The following is a 25,198-nucleotide window of genomic DNA, read 5'->3' on the forward strand; positions in this document are numbered from 1 at the left end:
CGAAGCGTGGCGAGAGCAGCGAGCCCCGCGAGGGGACGCGGTCTCATAAGAAAAACAGGAGCCCAGATATTACATAAGTACCTAAAAATATTTATTAAAGTCACCCCCTATTCCCAACTACAAAAAATTGCTAAATGTATTGAGTAACAGGTTTAGTAAAAACTGTAGGTGGGTACCAAAAAGGAGTAGAAAATATGTAAATCTCTATGTTAATGTAACCACATAGGCCAGTGTATAAATAATGAAATCACAAAACACTTCCGGAGGCAACATATAAGGAAATTTATTGTATAGTAAGTATTGCAGCCATCTGTATGACAAGTTTCTACTAATACACAGTAAGCAAAACAGTTTGGAAATTGGCATCAGAGTACATCTGTACAGTATTTACCATAAACTGCAGCAAAAAAGAACATTATAATATTTTGTAGAATAATTATCAAGTACTGCATTGAATGTGCTGTAGTTTACATAAAAAGTCAACCGAACAGAAATTGTGATAAAAATTGCCTAAAATACGAACGCCATACATATATGCCACGGAAGTATCAGAAAAATAACAAGCCCACGAAATAGCTCCCCAAAAGAGCTGATTAATATTACAGCAACAGTTGTACTGCAGGTTTTGGGGCACCGCAAATACATAATATATCAAATATTACATAAATCAGGCCTGTAACATTGTCCAATGCACAAGATTAGGACCAATCACTAAATGTCCTTTTTTATCAGAATAGTGCAATTACATTTTTGCTTTTAGAAACAAATTTCAAGAACACAACCTGTTTACTTCCCAAGACAATATTAATAAATTAGGCAACGAAACATTGATTCAGAGGTCCACTGTTAAAAGCACTGGTTTTTGGAAAGACATGTACAAATAAATTATATTTATTTCAATAGAAATGTACATTTAATGTATTTTTATTATTTTTATGCAGGTTCTATTTTAGGATGTCATAATCTGTAAAAAAATGATAATAATTTAGTCGTTGACTACCCAACCGATACAACAGTCATGACGACGCTTCCATTTAATTTGATATGACATGCATGTATAAGTCCAATTTATTAATGTATATGTTTATACTAACATACTACAGAATAGGGCTTCCAAAGAAGTTACATCCATGTTAAAGAGTTTAACCATGGCACATATACAGTAGGTAACTATAGCATAGATATGAGGCACTCCTAGGCTTGGTTTGTAAGCACAAAACTAAGAAAAATTCAGATTGACATAATATTCATTTTGGAACCAAAGGCAAAAGACATGTTGGGGGCTGGACCAAACTGCCTCGTGGCTCAGTGTTGTCACCATTTCCTAGGAAATGGGTAGGCAGCATTTTTTATGAATATTGTTTCAGCAGACAAGATGGCTGCCCCCAACTGTGCTTAAATAGGAGGATTTGCAGCTTAATGCAACAGTTCTGAAATTCTTAAATTACCAGTGCACCCTACCCACTTATAGGGACACTAACATCAGCGCCCATAGCAGCATTCATCATTGATACAGATCTAAAAAGCAATATTTACCTTTATTTTAAAAAGTGAGTGCATTTGAAGGGCAACATACAGTAAGATTTTGACTGTACTGATATTTTTCCTGGGCACAGTAATAGCTGCTGCTATTAACAAATAGCTTATTTAATTACCACAAAAGAGGCGCAATGTGGCCATTTTCCTTTGTATTTCTAGCTACAAATCTAGAAATAGCATATTCTTGACAATATATTAGTGACCCGAAAACTACCACGTGCGGCTTGAAAACTGCCTGGTAAATGTTAATTTATAGCAAGCTACCTATTTTGGGAAGGAGATGTAATGTAACTGCAGAGTTGCCAGTGCCCTAATCTAAGGAATACAAATAGGAAATGATAGTCATTGTCAACAAAATAAATTATTAGACTTCCTTTAATATAGATCTGGTCTTTGTTTCGGACCAATGTGTAATTGTCTATATTGCCTACGCTTATTACTTATTAAATTTGTAAAAGTGTCTTAGGAGTGCCTCACACCTTAAAAAATATATAGATTAACAGACTAAACTAATTTAGCCTCAAAACACAAATTCCATACTAAAATGTCACCATCCACAGTGTTTTTTTTTCTATATAAAACTTAATAATACTTCAATATTGAAATTTTCTGTAACCTTTTTAGAGCAACAAATGTGATTTGATTTTATATACGGCCCATTAAATGAGCTCTATTATCCGATTGGCTACTCGGACTTAAAATGACGTTTGGAGCATGTACAATGTTTTTAAAGTGTTTCTTTGTTATCAATCATAACATTGTAGTAAACCTTTATATCGCTGAACATAGCAGGGTTACAGAAAAAAAAAGTCAACTTTATTATTACCAATTCTTATTTCTACATAATAGATGGTAATAAAAGAAAAAACAACATTACAGGATATCACATTTCAATTTTCTTTAATACTTTGTACAGCCCTAGCCAATTATTTGCACAATTATGTTCAATTATTTAGTTTGTTAGTCTCAAGAAAACAAAATGGTCTCTGGTTTAACAAGATTAAATCGTTTTGTAAACCAAAAAGTTAGTTTATACGCACAAGTTTACATTTTTGTACAGTATACAGGAATTTTGTTCTGGAATGTGTTCTATTTAGTGTGATCATTTAATGCCTGGGATGAGAAAAACACGTAATACTGCAAAACTAAAAGATTATGGTTTGAATTTTTATTTTTTGGAACTCACAACACAAAGAAAGTTGTATATAATTTACACTCCACTGTTACAGTATAATTTATGTGCAACAATTCAGCAGCCTAAGGTTTTTACATCACTGTTTTATATTGTGCAACACATTTAAATTATTGACACCGGTCTATTATCTTTTTGCCAGTAGCAAACTAAAGGACAAAAGCATAGGAAAAGATATTGGTACGCACAGCTTATTTTATTTAAGTTTATTTTTTGGCTCATTTTGGGCAATCAAACAATTCCGGTTTGCTCTATACAAAATCTACCACAGTTTTTTAGCCTATCTAGCAATAAGATATGTGCATTAAAAAACAAGGCCTACATAGAACCTTGCAAACAGTCCAATGCTTACCAAAAAAAGCACCATACAGAGCGAGGCACATTATAGGGTCTAGAGGGAAAGATTGGGGGGACATCTTAAAATATCAGATCCCTTTGGCCCGCGGCTCTGCGCATTTAGAAGGGCTACAGTTTTTTCAAAGCCCTCAGAGACAGAGGGGCACAGTTTGCACAAAGCCCTCTCATTACTGAAGGTGTTTTTAAGGCACTAAATTGACATGACTCCAAAATAAATCCCGATGAACATCTACAAAAGGATGGCATTACATACACAGTGTCTATGTGGCCAATCTAATCTGGTGTTTTTTTTTTATGCATTTTGCAACTATTGAATAGTTTATTTCAAACAGGGAATCGCAGATCATTTCTTAGAAACAGAGCTTATTGCCTAATACTTGATTTTGTATTTTCAATCAACTTAGCGGAAGTCTTGCTGGTCTGAATGTACTTCGGTCGGGACTACTTTTGTGCAAATAGCAGGAGACCTACAGGAAGAGCCTTCTCGACCATGTCTGATTTCCCACAAACCTCACAAATGGACGTTCTGTTTGTATAAGACCGCCAACCTTTTAAAAATTGTACTCTAATCCAGTCTTTGTTTGATCATCAAAAATCAATCATTTAATGGATTGGGGGTAAATTCTAAACCGTCATTTGAATACTTTGGGGTAAAGTTACTAAAGTTAGTTTTTAGAAATGAGGGATGTTGCCTATAGCAATCAATCAAATTCTACATTTTCATTTATGTGGCACAAACCAGTCCTCAGGATCTACCAACAGTCCACATTTTCCAAATCACCTAGCTGGTGCACAGCTGTAGTCTAATGCAGCCCACACACGCATCGATTCCAGCGTGCGTTGTGGGCTTAACTAGCACACACAGCATCGCATCGTATGCCTTGTGCATACGATGTGCATGCAATGCTGTGCTAGAAAAAGCTAGTACAAAAAGTATGTGCAGCACATACTTTTTGTACTGTACGATGAGGTGCCGCGGGAGCGCGCACCCCATCGTACAGCATCGCACCGCCGGCATCGGCATGTGTGTGGGCTGCATAACAGTCACATTTTCAAACATGCTGCATTCATTCCTACTATAGATCCACAGGTTGCCTGAAAAACATGAACTGTTGGTAGATCTTGAGGATAGGTTTGGCCACATCTGTTCTAGAGGATAATAGCTAGAATAGCTATAAGCAACATCGGTCTCTTCCAAAAACTCTCAATTTAGTAAATGTACCCCATTTGTACACCATAGAACAGAGGTAAGCAACCTGAAATTTCCAGCCGTCAGATGTTTGCTAGCAGTGGATGCTGGCTAGTCGGCAACCAAAGCTTGCGATAGAGTTAAACGTTCTTACTTTCAGATGGAATGGGACTAACTAATTCTGAGCCAAGTTCTGCTTTGAGGGTTACATTTTAAACACTTTGCACTGTTACTTCATCCTGTAGTATAAAATATGATGCAGTAATATAAATATAGATATAATATACCATTGAGGTAATTGGGAAAGCATTGAAAAGTGTTTAGCTAGCTCAGAAAACAAAATCTTAAGTGGACAAGCCCTAAAACTTATGAGGTATAAGTGCCCGAGGGAGCTGAACATCTACAGTGTTATCATTTCATGAGTGTATGGCTTTTAAGCCATAATAGTGTGAGGCTAGTCAATTGGTTGTGGCCTTTTTTCCCCTCCTTAAATTAAAATATCGTACTAAAGCGAAAATTAGCACAGAAAAATTATCTTGTCATTTTCAACTGACAGAGATATAGATTTCAGATCAATTCTCGATCCAGTTCAGTCAGAAGGTCTGTTAATCACTGTAATTAGCAGTTAGACAAGCTAATTGATGCTGTGGTTGACCTACTGACTCCAATCTGGTTAGAAAAGCTTTAATGTTGTTGTGGCAGGATTCATAACAACTAATAGAGGAAGATATACAAGGGATTTTAGATCTAAGGAGGAGGAGTGCCTTAGTTACCTGAAAGTATAAACACTTAGATATTATTACTTCGTACAATGTCCTACTGTAGCTTACACTAAATATGTTTTATCTTTCTGGTGATCTTCTCCCCCTTATCATTCACTATACTATAGATTGTACACTGGGCTCCATTAGCACCATAGAGTCCTTGTACTAAGCCTTGGAGAGATATAAAGTACCATCCAATCAGCTCCTGGCTGTCATGTTAAAGACAGTTAGAAGATGGTTGGTTGGTAGTTTATCTGCATCCACTTTCTCTCTCTCCAAGACTTAAGGGGCACACAACACAGGCAATTTTAGCCCTCTCGCTAAGCGATGTCTCTAGATCCCTTACAAATAAAGCACGGATTGCTCTGTGCGTATGCCCTGAACGATGGCCATTGCCTGACTAAATCTTGACTACATGTAGTAAAGAATAAATCAAATTGCCAGTGTTCTTAGAACACTGGATAGCACAGATCGCCCATACACACATCCCTACGTGTGCATGGGGAATGAAGCCGCTAATAAGTACAAGGGCGATTTCCCAAGCCTGCATCGAGAAATAGGCCCGCGTGTGTATGGGGCTTTAGAACATAGGCATTAACAAAGTCATAGGAGTCTGTCTTGTTTTTCTATGGTGCTTTATTCACAAGGGTGGTGAATGCTGTAGAGTATGTTGTTGCAATATAAATATTAACAATTTGAAAATCAAGCGAACTATTCTTGGTCTATGAATACAGCTCCAGGTCAAGCAGAAAAACTCTGGCTGATCAACAGAATAGTAATGCAGTTAGTAAAGTTGCAGGTGGTTTTGTACAAGGCACCTTACAGTATGTAGAAATGGTTATTTTCATATGTTACCCGTGGGCTGTGCTAGTTCTATTTTAATAATACATTTTCACTGCATTTTTTGGGGGGAGGGGGTATACTACCCACCTCTTGCTCTCCTAAAACTTTAACCAACCCTGCTTTCCTATAGTTCTCAGTTATAATTTTATCCATGATCATCCAGTAAATCAAAACACTAAGGAGCAACTTGATTTAGTATACACTGCCAGAATGGCTGCTTTAGTAAAATATATTTTTTGAAGCATTGTGTGACATCTGTGACTTTACTGGGACTATAAGAAAGATGGATTCAGTGCCAAATCTTCATTAAAAAAAAAAATCTCACAGCATTGCTTTCATAAATAATGCAAATATTTTAAAGTGCACCTGTCACAAACACAGTGCAGGTAGCCATTTTGTGATCAGATCAATTATCCTAAAATGGCAGTATTCTCAGATTGATGTTCCCATCCCCACTTTTATTTAGAAAAAATGCCTGTTCCCCATATTTATTAAAGGTAATTCACATTAAATTCAGTAATTATTAACTATTGCAAGTTAGAATGCATAACAAAAAAGTTGAAATCTGGAAGCAATTGTTTGCTATGAACGTGAAGAGAGAACATGGGGTGAGATTTAAAAGGATGAGAGATTCAGAAATTTTGAGATTTTGTGAGAAATCTCCAGTTTTTTTAAAGCAGCAATCATTTACACTTCAAAATCAAACTGGTTTAGCAGTGTAAAGGATTGCCACTTTAATTCTTACCAAATCTCTCACTTTCTGAATCTCTCATCGTATTAAATCTCACCCATGGTGTTTACATGCACTTTTCCACCTGTTTTCCCAAGTATCTCTTAAACAATGTTTTGGGTCAGAAAAATGTGCAACCAAACGTATGACCATCCAATGAGACAATTTCCAAATGTTTTCACAAAGAATTTCTGAACGTAATAAAAGAAATAAAGCTGAAAATTGCTAACGGTAACTCATTTATACTGAAATCTAACCCCCCAGATAGAATGAATTGTACGATTTTCTTGAATGGCAGAACGTTTTTTGGAGCCTGGAAATAATGTATAATTTTTATTACTGTAAACTAGAAGATTTGTATAATTCTATGTCACATACCCTCTGACGGCTCATAAATGAAATGTCCTGTTATGAGTAAGAATTTTCTCTTTTTTTTACCTCTTATCCATTTATATTACATTTACAGCATTCCCTTTAGCACATCTTCTTTGCTTAACCCTTTGAGTGCCAAGTGAATTTGTCAAAATTGGTGTGAAAATTGGCAAGCAAACATTTTTATTCCTCATAATGACCTGTAATGTTTGCCTTATATAGGAAATAAGCTCTTTCACACATTTTTATTTGAATTCATATAACAAATGTGAGGGACGCTGCCATTTTTAACCGACATTATACACATCGCTCACAGAGATATTGGCACTCAAAGGGTTAAGCGGCGTGAGATTTTGGCTCAGGCATGGCCAAACTGTGGCCCTCCAGCTGTTGTGAAACTACACACATACCAGCATGGCTTGCCATAGATTTAGCCTTCCCTAATTGCAAAACTGTGGCAAGGCATGATGGGGCTTGCAGTTTCAGACATGCCTGGACTAGATAGTCAAAATCTCCTAGTAGTTAGCCAAAATTTTACATTTTTTCGCCTGATAGATACCAACACGCGCAGTCAGTATCTCCTAGCATAGACAGACTGTGCAGGTAAGGCAAATTTTACTAGGTCATAGACTTTCATTAGTTTGACAAAATAGTTTAGTCAAAATCTTCAGTGCATCTAGTCAAAATTGCTTAGTCCAAATCAGCCATTAGCTAATATCTCACTGTGTGTTTGGGTCTAGTATCATATCAGTTTGGAGAGAGACTATGATGGCAGCATCCAGTCAAAGATCACCCCTGACCCCTATGTTTTCCACATACCAATAATTCCTTTCAGAGTGTATGCATTTTGTGGGATAAGTTCCATTTTATTGCAGTTTTAAAAGGCCAATACAACCTAAAGTACAAATAGTTTTACATGAAACAGCTGTCAATAACATTCCCAGATATATACCGTAAGTAAGTTTTTCAGGAATGTGTTGGAACTCATAGATATATGGTGAAGAAGCCTGGTCATAGAGAAAGTTTTTTAGAACAAGACCAGATTTCCTGCTGAAGCGCGGTAAAGGACACTGCATGATGTCACTTTACAACGTAAAATAGAACACCTAGAACGTCTTGCACGCTTTATGTACAGTTACACTTGCACTTCTTTTTGTCAGGGTACAGGAACTCTTACGTATACACGTCTGTGAATGTTACCAATTGGCTCAATGTTTCTTAGGGATATAGAATATATAATTTGATGAAAGTAATTTTTTTACTTTTACAATTAATTTACAAGCAGAATTTGCACTAAACCACAATCACCTGGCTCCTATTATATACCTTGCATCACACACATGAAAGGTGATTACTGACGTTTTTCTGTGGTTCAGTGTGTGTGTGTGTGTGTGTGTGTCTGTAAATATATATATATATATTCCTTTTTATATTTTAATAGGATACAACATGTACTGTCTTGAAAAAAAAAAAAAAGACAGCTGGATCCTGAAACTTTGACCCATCGTGTACATGTTCTCTCTGTGAATAAACACACCATTAGCAAACTACAGGAAACAATGAGTTATTTTCTCACTTCCCCAAAAAAATATGTATAACTGCAGTGTTCGTCCCCATAGAAATAGGATAATTCTTTTTTCCTTCAGTTAGTTTCCGAACAGGAGTTATACATAAATATTGTGATTGTTAAGATTTTTTGTGCATCCCATATACTGCCGATTTATGTTCTTAAGTTTTGGGAGACTGGATTTCAAGTATAATTCAGTGCAAAAAAAAAAAAAGGAAACAAACTTGCTTTAAAAAGACTTTAAGCTTTTTACAAACCAGAGAGGCAAGTACAAAATACCATATATAAGGAGGGGTCAACAACAGAGACACGGAGTACAATAAGAGTTGTACAGTACAAAGGTCTACAGTAAGCTTAGGCAGCCTGCATTTCTCCACATCTGCCAGGTCATGCCAGCTGGAGAACCACAGGTTACCCAGGTCTGTTCTAGAGCAACACATCAAATATGCTCTCTGAAGGCACAAGGGTTGGGCATCTCAAACAGGTATGAAAGCTTATATTGGAGCAATCTTTCTGTACACAGGTGCCACATAAAAGAAACACATGTCAATAACTGGTCACAGTCTGCCAGATTAAACTCAGTTTAGCCATTAACACCTGCAGCTCCTGAAAGTCTCGCTAGATTTCATAGGTTCAAACACAAGTGTGTATGAACCAGTAATGTGCAAATGCATTTTAAATCCAAAATGGCAGCTCCTCCATGTTAAACAAGACATCCACCTGTTCAGTTAAGTCAGCCCTAGGCTGCACTGTGTGCTAATAACGGTGATCCAGTAAGAGCGCTGGGGAGAGTCGCTTGTGAGGCGTAGTCTCTATGTCTGACAACTAAGAGACCTAGGATCACTTTACAGTGCTAAGTCACAGACATAGGGCTGTTGTGCACTTTTAACATGCAGAGAAGCTTTGAAGAGCACAACAGTGTTTCACTAGCTCTGCGGTACTGATGTAGCAGGGATGGGTAAACTGTAAAACACAAGCTCTGGCATGCTCTCTGTTATAGGTTTCTCAAGCATGCTGCACTATTTTGGATTCTTCTGTCATATATGGAATGGCAGACACTAATTACTGCTGAGAAGCTCTGTGCGTTTTTGCAAGCCGAGCCTCAAAATGTGTAACTTGCAGGAATGACATGCTTCCTGTCAATCTGTTAAGACCTTTACAGAAAACAAAATTAAAACAGAATTACATAAGCTCTTAAAACAGGATGATGTACCCAATTAAGGTTTAATTGGCCCAAATACTGTTTCTGGTCTATTAGGGAATGTAGTAACAGTACAGTAAGGGTTGACTCTCAAAGTGGTGTTTTTTAAGTAATTTGATTTTCTTTCTCGCTTCAGTGAATACAAAAAAACCACAAAAAATTGCAACAATTGACATTATGGCAGCTTCTAGGCCACCGTCAACAACATTTCCTTATAAAGAAGTTGCACAATGGCTGCTCCCTTAAACTGCATTTGTCAGATAGACATTTTGATGTCTGAACCAGTGATATCAGAAGTACACTTTTAAGATTAGAATGGTTTGAATGTATAGCATTAGTTTTGTGCCAGAGGGGAAGACTGATCAAGCCTTGGAGAAAGATAAATTACCAACCAATCAGCCCCCAACAGTCATTTTCCAAACAAAGCCTGAAAAATGACAAAAGCGGATTGGTCAATACTGTATTATTCTCTACTTTCTTTCTCAAAGGTTGAATTTATCTTCCCATTTAGTGATATAATCAAGAGCTAGTAAACAAATTGGCTGAGTTCTGCCCACAAAATGGTTTCTTTAGGAGACAGGTACAGTTTAAGGGGGCATAGATTTCAAAATTTGGAAAGAAATAATGTGCACACCAATCAGCTTGTTACTGTCAGAAGCGGATTGGCTGGTTTTTTATTGCTATCCAAGAATTGATACACATGACCCAAAATGTGCAAATTGACCAAATTTACATCGGAGCATATCAATAAAATAATATTTAGTGATAAATTAATGAGCTTGTGACAAAGATGGATTCAAATCGCGAAACGCACTGTAACGACCCAAGACAATCGAAATCTCTAAAACATAAAAACAAATAGCAAACACCTGCTCTTATTAAACATTTCATAACACAGTTGATCAACGCTGCACATATCCCTTCTTTGTTTTGTATTTTCAGTTGTGGATCCGTTGTGGTAGACATGATACATTGTTGCTAACACAAGAACTGGTATAGTCATATCAAAAAATAGTGCAAAATTTTAACATTTATATAAATAACTTTTTCCCCTGCTTTTAACATTTTACAACACGCTTTCCAAGTTGGCACTCAAACAACCCTCCCACCCCCCCCTCAAAAAATTCTGTTTGCTCTTTTTTTTCCTGTTTTTTTTTTTTCTGTGTGTCCATTTCTGATGACAAACATTCCAAAACATATAGGCCCTTTTCTAATAAAAAAATACACTTCCCCTCACTCATACTCTTCTCTTATTTGTTTATATATATTTATATATTGCAAGTCTTTTAAAACAATAGTTTTGTGCAAATATTTCAGGATTTTTTTTTCTCTTCCTTAACGTTAAGTGAGATATTAAGAAAAAAAAATGAGTTATAAGGTGGGTGGGGTATATAGGCAAGCACTCACTCACGCTACTCAGCTTCTTAATAGGAAGGAAAACAAAGTAAGAGCGACTAAGGTTTTCAAGACATGGCTAAACATATAAACAGGATTGCAAGCTTCTTCTGCTTGTGCATTCAAACCAGACATAACAAGTAAATATTTATACAGGAAGAAGTGAAGATGGGGGAGGGATACATTTTCCTTTTACATTTACTCTCCTCCCCAACTTCTTCATTGAAGTCCTTTCTCTGGTGCCCTACTAGCTGTCAGAAATGCAAGCATCAATTTGGCATTGCGGGATGAGCTGACAACAGAAAGGACTGGATAGAAGTGCAGTGTTTATTGATTTCTCTTCGCTTTCGGTCTTGATTCTAAAATGGCTGTCTTTTTTGTTTGTCCTTATCTTTACTCCGTGTTACTGTGCTATCAAGACCATTGCTTTGCAAATTCAGTCTGCTGCTTTCTAATATAGAGGGCGTGCCCATATTTTGCTGCTGGTGGTGATAAAAAGATGATCCGGGGTAATGACCTATGACCTCACTATAGGTTGGAGGTGGGCCTTCCATCCTCCCATTGCTGCTGTAGGAAGTTGCGCTCACTCCGGAGTTGCTGCTTGGTGGGCAGGGCCCCCCGTAGACCGAACTATCAATTAAGTCACTGTCAAATATTGTTCGGTTGGGAGGTGCCCGCACAGACTCTCGATTCAGTTCCATCTGTTGTTCAGGGTCACGGAGTTGTAACGTGCAGGGTCCCTGGTAGGGTGGGGGTTCCTCACCATCAGATAAAGAGATGGTGGGAGGCAGGTCAATCTCGTGCTGTATGTAGGGATAGGTGGGCTGGAAACGGTTGAAGCGATCTCTTTGTAGAAAGGGCGGGATGCCTAGTCTGTCCAAAGGTCTTGGTGTGTAAATGTGCTGTGCGAAGCAAGAAAAGAAGAAAAAAAAAACACTGTTAGGATTCTTTAATATTCAAGGTTTTCTTTAATACTGATTTCATCTTAAAATCGTCAGTCAAGAGATTAGTCACTCAGATTTCCGAAGACCCCCCTTTTTTTTTTGTCCATAAGACCATATACTACACACACAATGTATGCTTTGTCAAAACAGTTAAAATAATCAATCATTGGTAGTAAAAAAAAGCTACATTATCATCATCATCAACAAGAGGCACCAGTCAAGTTCCCAACAATAGAAAACTCATGTGGTCGGACTACAGTGCTGGGAAATTTGTGGTGAATGATATGCTGCTGTTAAATGACTAGGCCAGTTTTATACACCAGTACAGACTGGATAAGAATTCAACAAACAGAAGTGAAAGAAGATGTTCACTTCTGAGCTACAAACACAGGCTCAATAACACATAAGACAATACAGTAGTTTGTACTCTGCCATCTTACCTCTGCCACGCCATTTCCTGACACTGTGCTCTCTGAAGGCCATAGGCTTCCTTCCTGTGTTAGGCAAAAAGAAAGAAAGAAAAGAAACATTATGACTGTACCCATTAAGTATAGGCTCTAAAATGTCATGAATAAGTTATGTTTTAGTGATGTATTTACACATATTTACAGTATTTAAAAAGGGCTAAAAGCATAGAATTTTTGAGTGGAATGAAATAACCTAGAGTAGCATACTAAGGCAGGAATCCAATGAAGTGGCTCGCTGGGGGCTATCCTAATAGTTCCGATAAGCCAGCATGTCCTATGGCATATTGGGGATTTTATTTCACCTGCCTCAGCATCCCCGTTTTCCAGTGAAAACGAAAATACAGGTTTCACTGAAAAGGTGATTTTTAATGGGGCAATCCTAATTGGATGGAAGAACAATGTTTTAGAATGACATCCAGGGGCAGACAGAGCTGTTTCTGCCTGCGTTTGGCCAGTTCACATTTCACAGAGAATGTGGAAAAGAAACCAAAATAAAAATATAAAAACACAAAACAATTGAAAATCATGACAATTCAGGCAACAAATGCAGGATTTAATAAAAGCACTGTTGCAAATCAGGTCAAACTTCAAACCAGATAGTATTTCTGCATATATACTATCTGTATGCTGGCGGAATACTGGAAACATTACCTAAATTACCAGCAACACCAACAGGCACCCGACCCTCCACTACATATGTACGCATACAGGAGGAAATTGGTAGTTTGTAACTAAAATATTGGGTACTTCTTTATCTTTATGGCCACCGCTACGCCAGTTAGGTTAGCTGCTACAGCATCATTCTTCACTCGCCACAACATTACTAAAAGGTAATAGATGGTGGCGTGGACACAGGAGGGTGGCGTGGACCCAGGGTGGTGGTGCCACCGTACTGTACATAAGTTCTGTAACGTAAGCGGTGGCCACAAAGATGAGGAAGTACCAAATATTGTTACTACATTTTATTTGTGGTTTTATGCAAGATGAGTAAAAAAAAAAAAACAGCAACCCAAGAGCCATCACAAGGCAAAACATACCTCCCATAACTTCTTAGGGGTATGGATCGCAGGGTTGGCAATCTATAGGTCGACATTAAAAATGCAAACACATGAAAAAATGTTGACATGCATTAGGCCAATATAATCAAAAAGGTCAAAATGGGAAGTGTCAACATTCACAAGGTTGACATGAGTTTTTATGTCGACATTGACACCATATAAGTGGATCTCGGCACGCTAATATATTCTCCATCTATGTCCTCCTGGATAATAAATAAATAAAAACACGAAAAGCTCATGTTGAGCTTTTTCCTATCGACTTATTGCTTGTGTCGACCTTTTGACTATCCATCAATAGTACTTGACCTAATTACCATCAACCTATTGTCCGCATCCCTTTCTTAAATGGCAGCCAGTAAGGCATGTGTGCACAACATTTTTAGCTCCATAAAGGGTTCTAGTTCAATGCCCAGTACCACTCTCCAGACTAATCAGGGATGTTGAAAATCAGCAGCTTCATGTGTAAGAAGCTGCTGCTTTATTCTCCTTCATGTCAGTGTCCCTCACAACTTGTGGTGGTACGGCAGGTCCACTCAAATGTAAAACAACAACATAAACACACAAGTAGCAAACAATACTGTAAATAAGAATAAAACTGGAGCGAGTGACATTCGTTCCAGCACCGGAACCAATGTCTTGAGCCCAGAATCTGTTCACAGACTGGAATGAGTTTTACAAATTTTCCATCCTTCATAAGCATAAACATGGTTGCTAGCAACCGTGGGAGGGCAAATTTCCCCGTACACGTTGAACGATGAAGGGGATTTGATGTTGCAAATCATCCCAACATTGCTCCAATCTGTACCCAGCTTAAAGGAAAAAAAAAATCCTTATGATAATGTTTTGTCTATTTGGTCTGAAAGACATGTGCCTGCTGGATTTTTTCTTTATTGGATAGGGTTTCCTCCAGCCAGCACATGGACAGAGATCGGCCAACAAAGTAATCCCTATAAAAGGCTTATATCCCAATCACTTGATATTTTAAAAATGAACTTCGTTTAAATAGATACAAAATGACTTGTTTTAATTATCCAGCTTACGGCAAGCAATGTCTGATATAAAAATAAAATCCTGGTGGATTAAAATGCATGACAAGTAAAATGAAACCATGATCTTTCAATTATGCTTGCAGAGACAAGAGTGGTACAATTACATAGGCAAAGTAAAATTATACATCAGCCATGGGGTCCAATGGAATACTAGCCTCAGCCTCAGAAAAAGGTCTAGAATACTTGTCAAATTATACAAAGCCGACTTTACTTTCATAGGAGAAATGGATGCTGGCCTGTTATAAAGGGGATGAAACAGGTATGCTGATTGCGAGGATTAGGGAAGTGGAGGACACTGCTCATTTTATTCATGCATTTCGTTCCAAGAGGACTTAAAAGCTGCATTTCAATATTTAGACAGTTTTCAAAAATGGCTGCCACCTATGTGAAGTGCATGAGATGTCAGAGCATGCTGGGTAAAATGCGCTCACATATATTATTTACTGTTTCCCAAAACTCCCTTGTGTGTCTGCCCTTCGCCTTTAGAATGTAAGCTCTGCCGGGCAGGGCCCTCTTCCCTCATGTGCTTTTGCGAAGGGTTTTCTGACACCCAGATATATGTATATGTACCCTGTATTTGTTTTCATTGCCTTCAACTATAGTCACTGTTTCCCGTTTTGGACCTTACATAAATGTAAACGGATCTCACCACCTACAGAGCACTTACCGAAGAAAGGTTTTCCTCCCTCCTCCTCCCATGGCTGTGTCGGTGGATGAAGGAACGTGCAGAAAGCTTGTAGTGGTTTAAGAGACACGTGATTACCACAACCATGACCATCATCACCACCACGATGATGATTATCTGAACGAACTCCAGCTCCGCTGTGAGACAAGAGAAAGGGGGCGGGTTAATAGATATTCTGGAAAAAAGCTAATTGCTCAGAACGCCACTTGGATCTAATTTAATAATGTTTCAATAATTCTAGTAAATCAGGACATCTTGGCAGAGGGCCTCAAACATACAATACTGGGATAAATACACTCACAAGTTTATTACAGTGGCCGACTTTCATTCCAGGCCTGATGTGGACAAGAGAAGTTAAAGCTTGCCAGGCGCAGAACAGGTTTTTACACTTTTATATTGCAGACGTCGAAAGTGCCTGCCGCTTGCATCTAAAGGATTGGAATGACCTTTTAATAACTTTGGGTTGAAAGTCTGCCAACCTCCACACTGAATGTGTTATTGGTGTCCAAGTCTGAGATAACCTGAATAATCATTAACCAATAAAGAGAAATAAGAGTTGCCAGAGGGTTGGAAAAGACTTTGCATTTAATGGTGCATTAAAATAAATATATCCTTCAGTTACTAGGTCGTTGAACTTGTAACCAATATTCAGATATGTTCATAACAGTCACTGATGCATACAGAATTCATACCAATAAAATGGAATATACCCACACAGTAAAGGTGGTACTGCATGTTGGATGCACCTAAATATAGCATATGACTTCACCAGGAAGTACTGACATCACTGCTGCACAGTGCCACGCATACTTCCACACTGTTACTAGTCTCCAATCAACTGCCAGCTTGTATTTTGTTTCTGAGCAAAAACTGGCTGCCTCCACTGTGTGGACCTAAAAGGTCCACTTAAAAAAAAAAAAAAAAAAAAATATCGAACTATAATGAGGTAGCTTAGCTTTTAATACCAAAGAGTAACAATAGATAAGGGTTATTTGCCTGCTTGCACATAAAATACCCTGGTAACACTGGTATCTATGGTTGGAGGCATTACAACTCCCTCACAGCACTGTTCATGACACACCAGATGCAGCAATAGTGGAAATGGTTCCAAGTCCTTATTGGCATATGTATTTTTCTAATTTGTGATGCCTCTGTTTGATGGAGGGGCTGTGTCAAGCATTGGAGTCCCAGCCTTTATAGACACCCAGAGCGGTCTCTACAGAATGGCAAAAAAGCGGGCATGGCCTTTACGGCCTTAACCCCCCATTTTAGTCACTGCAGGGGTCTGGGAGAAGCAGGCTGCCCCGGAGCATCTGCCAGTATACATGCCCTGGAGAGTGCCTTGGCTGTAGTGCTGGGTCCTGCACTCAGTATTACAGTGAAGTACCCCATTAGTCAAGTCACTGGTGTCAAGTTATACAGGGGATGATGTGAAATGTCAGAACTAAAACACTACCTCTTTTATTGAAAGCTTTTAAAGACAACACCAACCTTGCCTCTCTATTGTTATCGTTTGTAGCAGTAAAAGCAGAAGGGAAAGAAAATGTTTGGTTGCGTGATGGGTCCTGGTGCTGTATTACGATCATACCTATATAATGTTCATGCTAAGCTGTTGTAGCACGGCGCTGTGCACAGCACCTCCATAATTGCTGGATATGTCCCCAGGAGTGCCCAATTAGGGACGAGCCATGATGACATACCCTCTCCCCAGCTGGGCACGCCCCTCCTTGGGAGCACAGTCACCTTTGGCATGTGTAGGAAAGCCTGGTCGGCCCCAGCTCTGCTGGGAACATACACACACACATATACATATATACATATATACACATACATACATACATACATATACACACACACACACACACACACACATTATATACATAAATATATTTCAGGAATGACATAATGCACTGCACTAACTGTGGAAATGGCGTGGACTCAGGAGAAGAGAACAAGCCTTTACAAGGGCTTTAGATTTAGCGTAGACACGTTTCACCTGATGGTTAGGAATTCCACAGAAACAGAAAAGAACAGAGCAAGTTTCACATAAAACTAATTGCAGGAACACGTAAAAGATATAAGAAGTACAGATATTCAGAGAATGTTCAATAAACAATTTCTCATCTCTGAATTCTCATAAAAATATGATATTTGGTATGTGCTAGTACAGACAAGTACAGTACTTGCTAACAGGAAAATCCTTGTATTCGGCATCAGATGGATATAGAATGGAGGATTGGCTACTCTCATCATAAAGAAATTACTATTTGTTTTACCAAGTAATATGTATTTTATACTGCGTATATATAAATTTGTTGCTGTAGAAGGCTATCGTTCCATAGAATTTTTGTTATATTTTCAAAAAGCAACTGTATGATGCTAAATCCTAGCAAATATAGTATAAAGTTGCGCTCAGTATAGAGGGGCACTTGTGCTTATTAACTGGTTCCTTTCCAGGCAGATTCCAGATTACGACCAAGCCTAGCTCCTGGCCCTGCATGATGGGATAATTAAGGGTTGGCTCTGTGGCTGCATCTTGGCAGTACCTCCACTTTCCTAGTCTTGGGGAGTACATTCCAGATGTAATTGCCCAGCCCTTGTCAAGATGACCAGTGATTCACAGACTCCAAGCTGGCAACAACATAAAGAGCTCTTTAAAAGAAACATCTAGCACTTTGGAGTACGAGCCCCTCCTTGCCGCTAACTGAGCCCTTGTACAGACTCTCCCTGGGAGGGACACTGGCTGTGAACCCAAAGCAGACATGACAAATTCAGTACAGCCCCCCCTCCCCCAGCAATAATTACACAAACCAGTATAAAGTGTAAGAGAATACACTTATGCCCCCCCCCCCCTACCCTTATTACGTAGAAATTCACTACGCTCCACAAAATGCTGACAGAACTTATGAATGCACCTCAAAACAAATAAGTGTTTACTCTCTGGGGCAGGGATGGGGAACCTTTGGCCCTCCTGCTGTTGTTGAACTACACATACCAGCTTGCCCTGAAACAGTTTTAGCATGGTCACATAGCAAAGCTGATGCAGGGTATATTGGGATGTGTAGTTCAACAACAGCTGGAGTCCTGAAGGTTCCCCATGCATGCTCTAGGGCAACTTCCAGATGGGTATTTGTCTGTTAAGATCATTTTAAATCTACAGGTGACCTTCCTATGTCCATGAATAATTCCACTGTCCCAATACCGGTTCCTGCTTTTGAAAAAAAAAAAAAAAAATCTGTATTAGCATTTCAGAGTCAATTCAAGTTAACGGACTCATGATTTAAAAGCACATCTGATGCATGAAAATGCTTTATACATGTGCTGAAGAAAAAAAATCACATCATTATGGCTTCTTATATCTATTATAATATAGGCAACATTCTAAGCTCTAGACATCAGGTCATGGCTGTCTGACTACCACTGTGAGCAATGTCCATTATAGCCCACTCTCCACTTCTTCAGTAATGTGCTGATCCTTTAAACGAATCACCTTTCCTCTTCTTAAGAATAAAGACAGAACATGTAAAGGTTATTGCATCCAACCAGAAGACCTTGGAGTCAAACAATGTGTTACACTGCAGCATAGCCTTCTCGGTCACTACAATACATTGTAATGCAAAAAAAAAAATTGGAATCCAACGTAATACTTTGTACAGTAAAAAATACAAGGAATATAGTCTGATGGCTTGAGACAAATACACATCACACCCAAGTTGTCAGCCCTCTAAGATCCCCTTTTTGATCAGGGGCATTATGCACCAATACAAAAAAAACGGTAAAAAAAAAAAACAACTGTTTTCAGGGTTTTTACCACATTTTCGTATGCGCTAAACCCCTTCCGTCGGGGCAGCCCTGTGGAGGGGAATCGCCAGCAAAACCCTATGGAAGCCTATGGGGCTTCTCTCCAAAGCTGTGTGTGAGGGATCCGTCACGGATCTCTCCCAGCATTCCCCATGGGCGGGCAGTCACTCTGCGCATATGCAGAGGGACTCCCGGGTCTCAGGGATGGCGCCAAATTGCAGAGTACACCTCTTATCGCAAGAGCAGTCCTTTGTGCTACTAATCTCATATGCGATTAGTGAGAATGCGGTAGCCGGCGGAGAGGGACAGCGGATGATAGAGCATCCTGCCCCAGGTAAGGTAAAACGATACTTTACATTCATGGAAACTGGACTAAGAGACAGAGTATGGGCTTATATATGGCTATATAATTATGCACTCAAAGAAACATTTGTGAATGGTCCATATGAAAAGGACTACTACGCAGGTAAAATAAGTTCTGTTCGCTTTAGCTCTAAACAAACAACAACAATTATCCTGGGGATACAAACATTCTTCCAATTACAGAGGCCGTAGCAAACAATTCTCCCCAGAGATAGAGGCATCCCAAACTAGTAGACCTCACACCCACCCTGTTCCTGTTTTGTTCCTCTTAACACGCTTCACAATGCAGCATCAGAGAGACCGAGAAATCACACCGCTATGGAAGGAAGGATTTTTAAAGTTTCATACCCAGCAATTGCTTATTCATTGAGGTGATCAGCTCTGCTCTGAAAATACTAAGGACATGCTCATAGTCGTGCATTCTGTCTATGGGAGTTCAGATACGTCCTAGGAGACAATTTTTGTGCAAGTCTAAAGTGCCCATGGATAATGTAATGTTGATTGTCTCATATCATAGCGCATACAGGCACACAATGACTGCTGATCGCATGCATGGAATACTCTAAAGTCTATAGAAACAGCAGAACATCTGACTGGCAGCCACTAATACACCAAGTGAGTTGTTATCAATCTGAAGGCCCTATGTCAGGCACGTCCAAACTATGGCCCTCCAGCTGTTGTGAAACTACAAGTCCCATCATAACTTGCCACAGTTTTGCTATTAGGGAATGCTAAAACTATGGCAAGGCATGCTGGGATGTGTAGTTTCACAACAGCAGGAGGGCCACAGTTTGACCATGCCTGCCCTGCCCTAGGTGCATCTGTTATGAATTAAAGGGTCGATAGTGTATATATAGACAGTCAATAGGTCGACACAGGCATATGGTAGACACGAGTTTTTCAGAGTTCTTTTGGTGTCCATGTCAAAAAACCTGGGAACATGGACCTCCAATTGGTGTACCACTATGTATTTAAAAAAAAAAAAAAAAAAAACACGTTACCCACTGGTCCAACATGTGGGTGTGGTATAGCACACCGACAGTCGGGATCCAGACAGTAATTAGCCCGACGTCGGGCAACAAAGCGTTGTGCGGGCACAGTGTCTCAATACGCTCGCCACCTATTCTATTCTCCTTCCATGGGGGTTATGGACCTCCACGATGTAAAATAGCCGTCGGAACCCCAAATGTCGGGTTTTAAACAAACAGTCGGGAATCCAACGTCGTTATGACTGTCGGAATCCTGACTGTCTGTCAGCCATCCGGCATCCCAACGCGTAGCCTCTAATCAATACAACAGTAAGCTTCCACACGTTTTGCATATCCTGCTTAAATTGGAGGCTACATACAGATGGATCAGTCTGTATTCACCTTTCTAATAATATCTGATCTTTTTGGTGTTCGGTATTTCAGACTATGTAGAAGATTGCTAGCTATGTGGTGTACAATTTAATAAAGCAATATTGATTTAAATTTATGCCATTATCAACCCCCCTTACTTTGGAATTGCCATTTTATTACTGTGAAACACACTTCTTGAAATATGCACAGAGTGAGACAGTCTGAGCACAAATTATTCATAGGACTCCTTAATGTTATATGCATGGCAAAAATCACACTGGCTGTCTTGTGTAAATAGGACACAGACTAATACTACCCACAAATAAGAAAATGGTCATTTCGATGGAGGCAGGCCCGTCATTAATCCCACTGGCCACTATTATGTGACGAGACCAATGATTGGGGGGGGGGGTTGTACATGGCTAGTATGTAGCAGAAGCATGGTCTGCCGCCAATATTAAATCATGATGAAGGGCATTTCTGGGCAGCTATTTATTGTGAGGAGATATGGGACTGGAACTGCTCTTTCTTGCAGCAGTTCCTTTTCAGGTTCTGGATTAGCCGCTCACTTTTGTGGTGCACAAGCTTCCTTATGGCTGTCTGCCAGCTCGGAGTACACGTGTGCCCAGTATATTTGTTTGGTTATGTGCTCCCTGCTGGACACAGACTAGTAATCACCTTGCATAGAGCCACCTGTGAAGAGGTCATTCTCTCTGAGCCACCATATAAATAATCAGACCGAACAAGCTTTGCCTTGCATGGTGACCGCTAACTAGTGTGCTGTCCTCACACATGCCCAGTGCCCGAGAACAGTTATCTTCTGAAAATGTTAAAGACTACCGCTACAGTGCTGTGGCGGGGGGGGACCAATTCTGAAATACACTGTTGCTGTGAGAATTCCGGAATAATAGGGATCTACCTTGGAAGTTGTTGATCCTCCTTTGAGCAGATTATGTCTGCCCTGGCTCGCTAATGGCCATGCCACACTGCACATCTAATCAGGTGCTGCCTAAAGCTATCGGCATTACAGACAGCCATTCATTAATGGTGAAGCAGACAAATAGATGGTCAGACAAATCCAAAGGCGCTTAATAAAATATGCCATCTCATGCTGCCCTTAGCCCCGCGGCAGGATAGTGTAAACACTGGCATCTTGATACTCACTGAAGCATGGGGATCAGAGAGTTTGAAATGTATAAAAATCTAATCTTGTTAGTTGCGGCTGTCTGTGTGGGGAGACGCATGGAACTCATTGGGATTCTGCTCAGCCTGCTCATTCCACTGACTTTCAGCTCCTGTCATTACACTTATCTCTGCCTCTAAAAGATTTAGGCTAGCACTTTCCTGTATTCCAGTCGCCAACTTCTACCCCACACCAGAACATCATCTGACTTAGAGAGAGAAGATGTTTAAATTCAGGTTACGCGCACGCAATTTTCAACAAATCTATTTTCATGTAAGACATTCATTACAGATTAGATTGTTATGTACAACAATAATAATGTATGCCGCATTTGCTACAGAGATTTTTAATTTGTAAATCCTAAAACGTCTACATTACCAGCATTTGTAGACGTTCAATATATTTATGATTCCAGTTAAAACGCTAATAGCTTCTCGGAAAACAATGTTTGAAAAATAAAATAAAAAAAAAAAACAATAAAAAACAACAACAGGTACTATGCAATGTGACGTTGAAATTACGCAAAGGCCTAAAAAACAAAAAAAAACAAAAAACAAAAACAAAGCTATAGTGACTATATTGGGCCTGCAAAGTACAAAGCAGGACTTCTTTGTTCAAAATAAACAATTAGAAATGTATTACAATGAATAAAATGATTAATAACTTGTTCCATTCACTGTTTCACTTTCAGCACGGGATTGAATTGCGACTACTAAGCCACTCACGTGCGATTCCGAAAGGAAGAGGCAAGTTCAGAGTGTTCCAAGGCACAGATGTATTTTTATTCACCGGTAACCCAAGTTGAAGTGTGACTCCACCAGCCAGGCACGGGCAGGCCCAAGTCAAATCCAGACAAACGGGAGAAGAGATTTATTTGCATAATGTCTAGACCGTAGTAACAGCTGCTGCCTGTAGAATAAATACCAGCTCTCAGCACACAGGCACCTGTAGACTCTGCCTGCCAGGTGAGAAACAGAAAAACACTAAATACAACTTTTCTGTTGCCAAAATCAAATGGTACCGACCTCTGTGACACCTAAGGCATGTTTATTTTATTTACTTAGTTTTTTTTTTTTTTTTTTTTTTTTTATTATTAGGCCTTACTACCTAAAAATACAGACACAAACACATACAGGGGAAAGTACATGGGAAGGAATTAATCTATTTATAAAGCCTTAAAATCAGGAATCACTAGTTCAGAAACGAATAGCAAATTATGATCAAATTACAGATTTAAGACCCAGAAACTGCTCAATTCTATTAATGAAACTTCTGAAAGCCACAAACGACCATCTTCGAATACAAAGTGCAATATATATGATAGTTCGCTTATACACACACATATCTATCTATCTATCTATCTATCTATCTATCTATCTATCTATATATCACAATACTTCCCCTCACTGAGACCAATGTTGGCTTCCGTAGTGGAAAAGAAGGTACTCTTTACCTAGCACGGCGCCCACGATTTTGATCGTGGGCATCGCAGGTAAAAAAATCGCGGGCATTGAATGCACTAAAAATCGGGTGTGACGCGACCGACGCGATGCCCGCGATTTCCCATAGGGAACAATGTTAAATTTCTCAATTGACCCGATTTTACTGTTCAATGCCTCAATTGACACGATTTTTCCATAGGAAACAATGTTAAATGGCCCACAGAGGCCAAATAGCCACCCTGAAGTGTGAAATGGCCCCCACAATTGTTAACACCACCCCACGAACAACGTCAACCCGAAGCGTGGCGAGCGCAGCGAGCCCGCGAGGGGCGGCGGTACGCGTCCTACGACCTTTTCATACCCCCACTATCCACGTCGGCGTGGAGTTGAGAATAGAATAGTGTGGCGAGCGCAGCGAGCCACCGAGCCTGAAGTGTGGCGAGCGCAGCGAGCCCTGCGGATACCTTCACAGATAAACGCGTCCCTTCGCGGGCTTCACAGGTATCCGCACCCCCTCGCGGGGCTCGCCACACTATTCTATTCTCAACTCCACGCCGACGTGGATAGTGGGGGTATGAAAAGGTCGTAGGACGCGTACCGCTGCGCTCGCCACGCTTCGGGTTCACGTTGATCGTGGGGTGGCGTTAACAATTGTGGGGGCCATTTCACACTTCAGGGTGGCTATTTGGCCTCTGTGGGCCATTTAACATTGTTTCCTATGGAAAAATCGTGTCAATTGAGGCATTGAACAGTAAAATCGGGTCAATTGAGAAGTTTAACATTGTTCCCTATGGGAAATCGCAGGCATCGCGTCGCACCCGATTTTTTAGTGCATTCAATGCCCGCGATGGGCGCCGTGCTAGGTAAAGAGTACCGAAAAGAAATAGACGGCACTCCACGGGCTTGTCAAAGAATTCAAAGTGTATTTAGATCATGAGAAAACTGGGACGTTTCAAAACCCGAAGGTTTTTTCCTCAGGTCCACTTTTAAATCATAAAAATATTGAGAAGGTTGACCATTTTCTTACCTCCCGTGGGAGACTTTTATGGATGCATATACACATACATACATACATACATACATACATACATATAAACACACACTGTGCTCTCACAAGTAGGACCCTCTCTCCATGTTCCTTTCTTAGAATATATTTAGGTATAGATCTATCTATATCTATTTCGATCACCCTAATGATTATTATGATTATAACTATTATTTCCTAATATTACGCATCCCCATTAGAACACTGAACGGTTACTATTGGATTACAATAGTAAATGAAAGTGTTATACTGTAAACCTGTGCAGTTCTCTACATTGCAGCACAAGGTATACACAGGCTTATATTGAATTTTTAGTGCAGAGTTTGTAGCAAAGAATCACCTGACTTGTTAAACAATTAGTCACGGTAGCGAATTACAAAATATAAAGAAAATATCATTTACTGCATCTTTTACACTCAAAACTTTTATTTATGGAAATGAGAGGTGGGAACATTTTGAGACAACAAATTCTATTAAAAATAAATAAAATCAATAAAAAAACCACAACAATGTATATAGATTTTTTTTTTGGTACCGCATTAAAAGAAACATATCAAAAATAAAAAGCTCCTAGCCCTGTCGTAGCAGTTCGCAGGACAGGATTTCCAACACTGCCTTGCTGTGTCATATATAAAGGTAAGAGGGCAGACTGAGTCAGACATTTATGTAGTC

The 25,198-nt window shown here is 39.4% G+C and overlaps 1 protein-coding gene across 2 annotated transcripts in view; it reads right to left on the reverse strand.

The window, feature by feature from the left end:
* Window positions 1-258: 258 nt before the first annotated feature.
* The window catches only part of PMEPA1 (prostate transmembrane protein, androgen induced 1), a 74,633-nt gene continuing 49,693 nt past the window's right edge, over window positions 259-25,198 (reverse strand). Inside the window, exons 3-6 of one of the 2 annotated variants that reach the window (XM_083146565.1) lie at window positions 15,654-15,873; window positions 15,335-15,489; window positions 12,534-12,587; window positions 259-12,051 (exon numbers count right to left, since the gene is read on the reverse strand). In XM_083146565.1, the coding sequence (XP_083002691.1) occupies window positions 11,509-12,051; window positions 12,534-12,587; window positions 15,335-15,448 (711 nt within the window). In that variant the 5' untranslated portion in view covers window positions 15,449-15,489; window positions 15,654-15,873 and the 3' untranslated portion in view covers window positions 259-11,508. The remainder of the gene's footprint in view (window positions 12,052-12,533; window positions 12,588-15,334; window positions 15,490-15,653; window positions 15,874-25,198) is intronic. The other variant, XM_083146564.1, reaches the window with a different exon arrangement.

Source organism: Crinia signifera, chromosome 6 (genome assembly GCF_055691185.1).
Source record: "Crinia signifera chromosome 6, ASM5569118v1, whole genome shotgun sequence".
Lineage (NCBI taxonomy): Eukaryota > Metazoa > Chordata > Amphibia > Anura > Myobatrachidae > Crinia > Crinia signifera.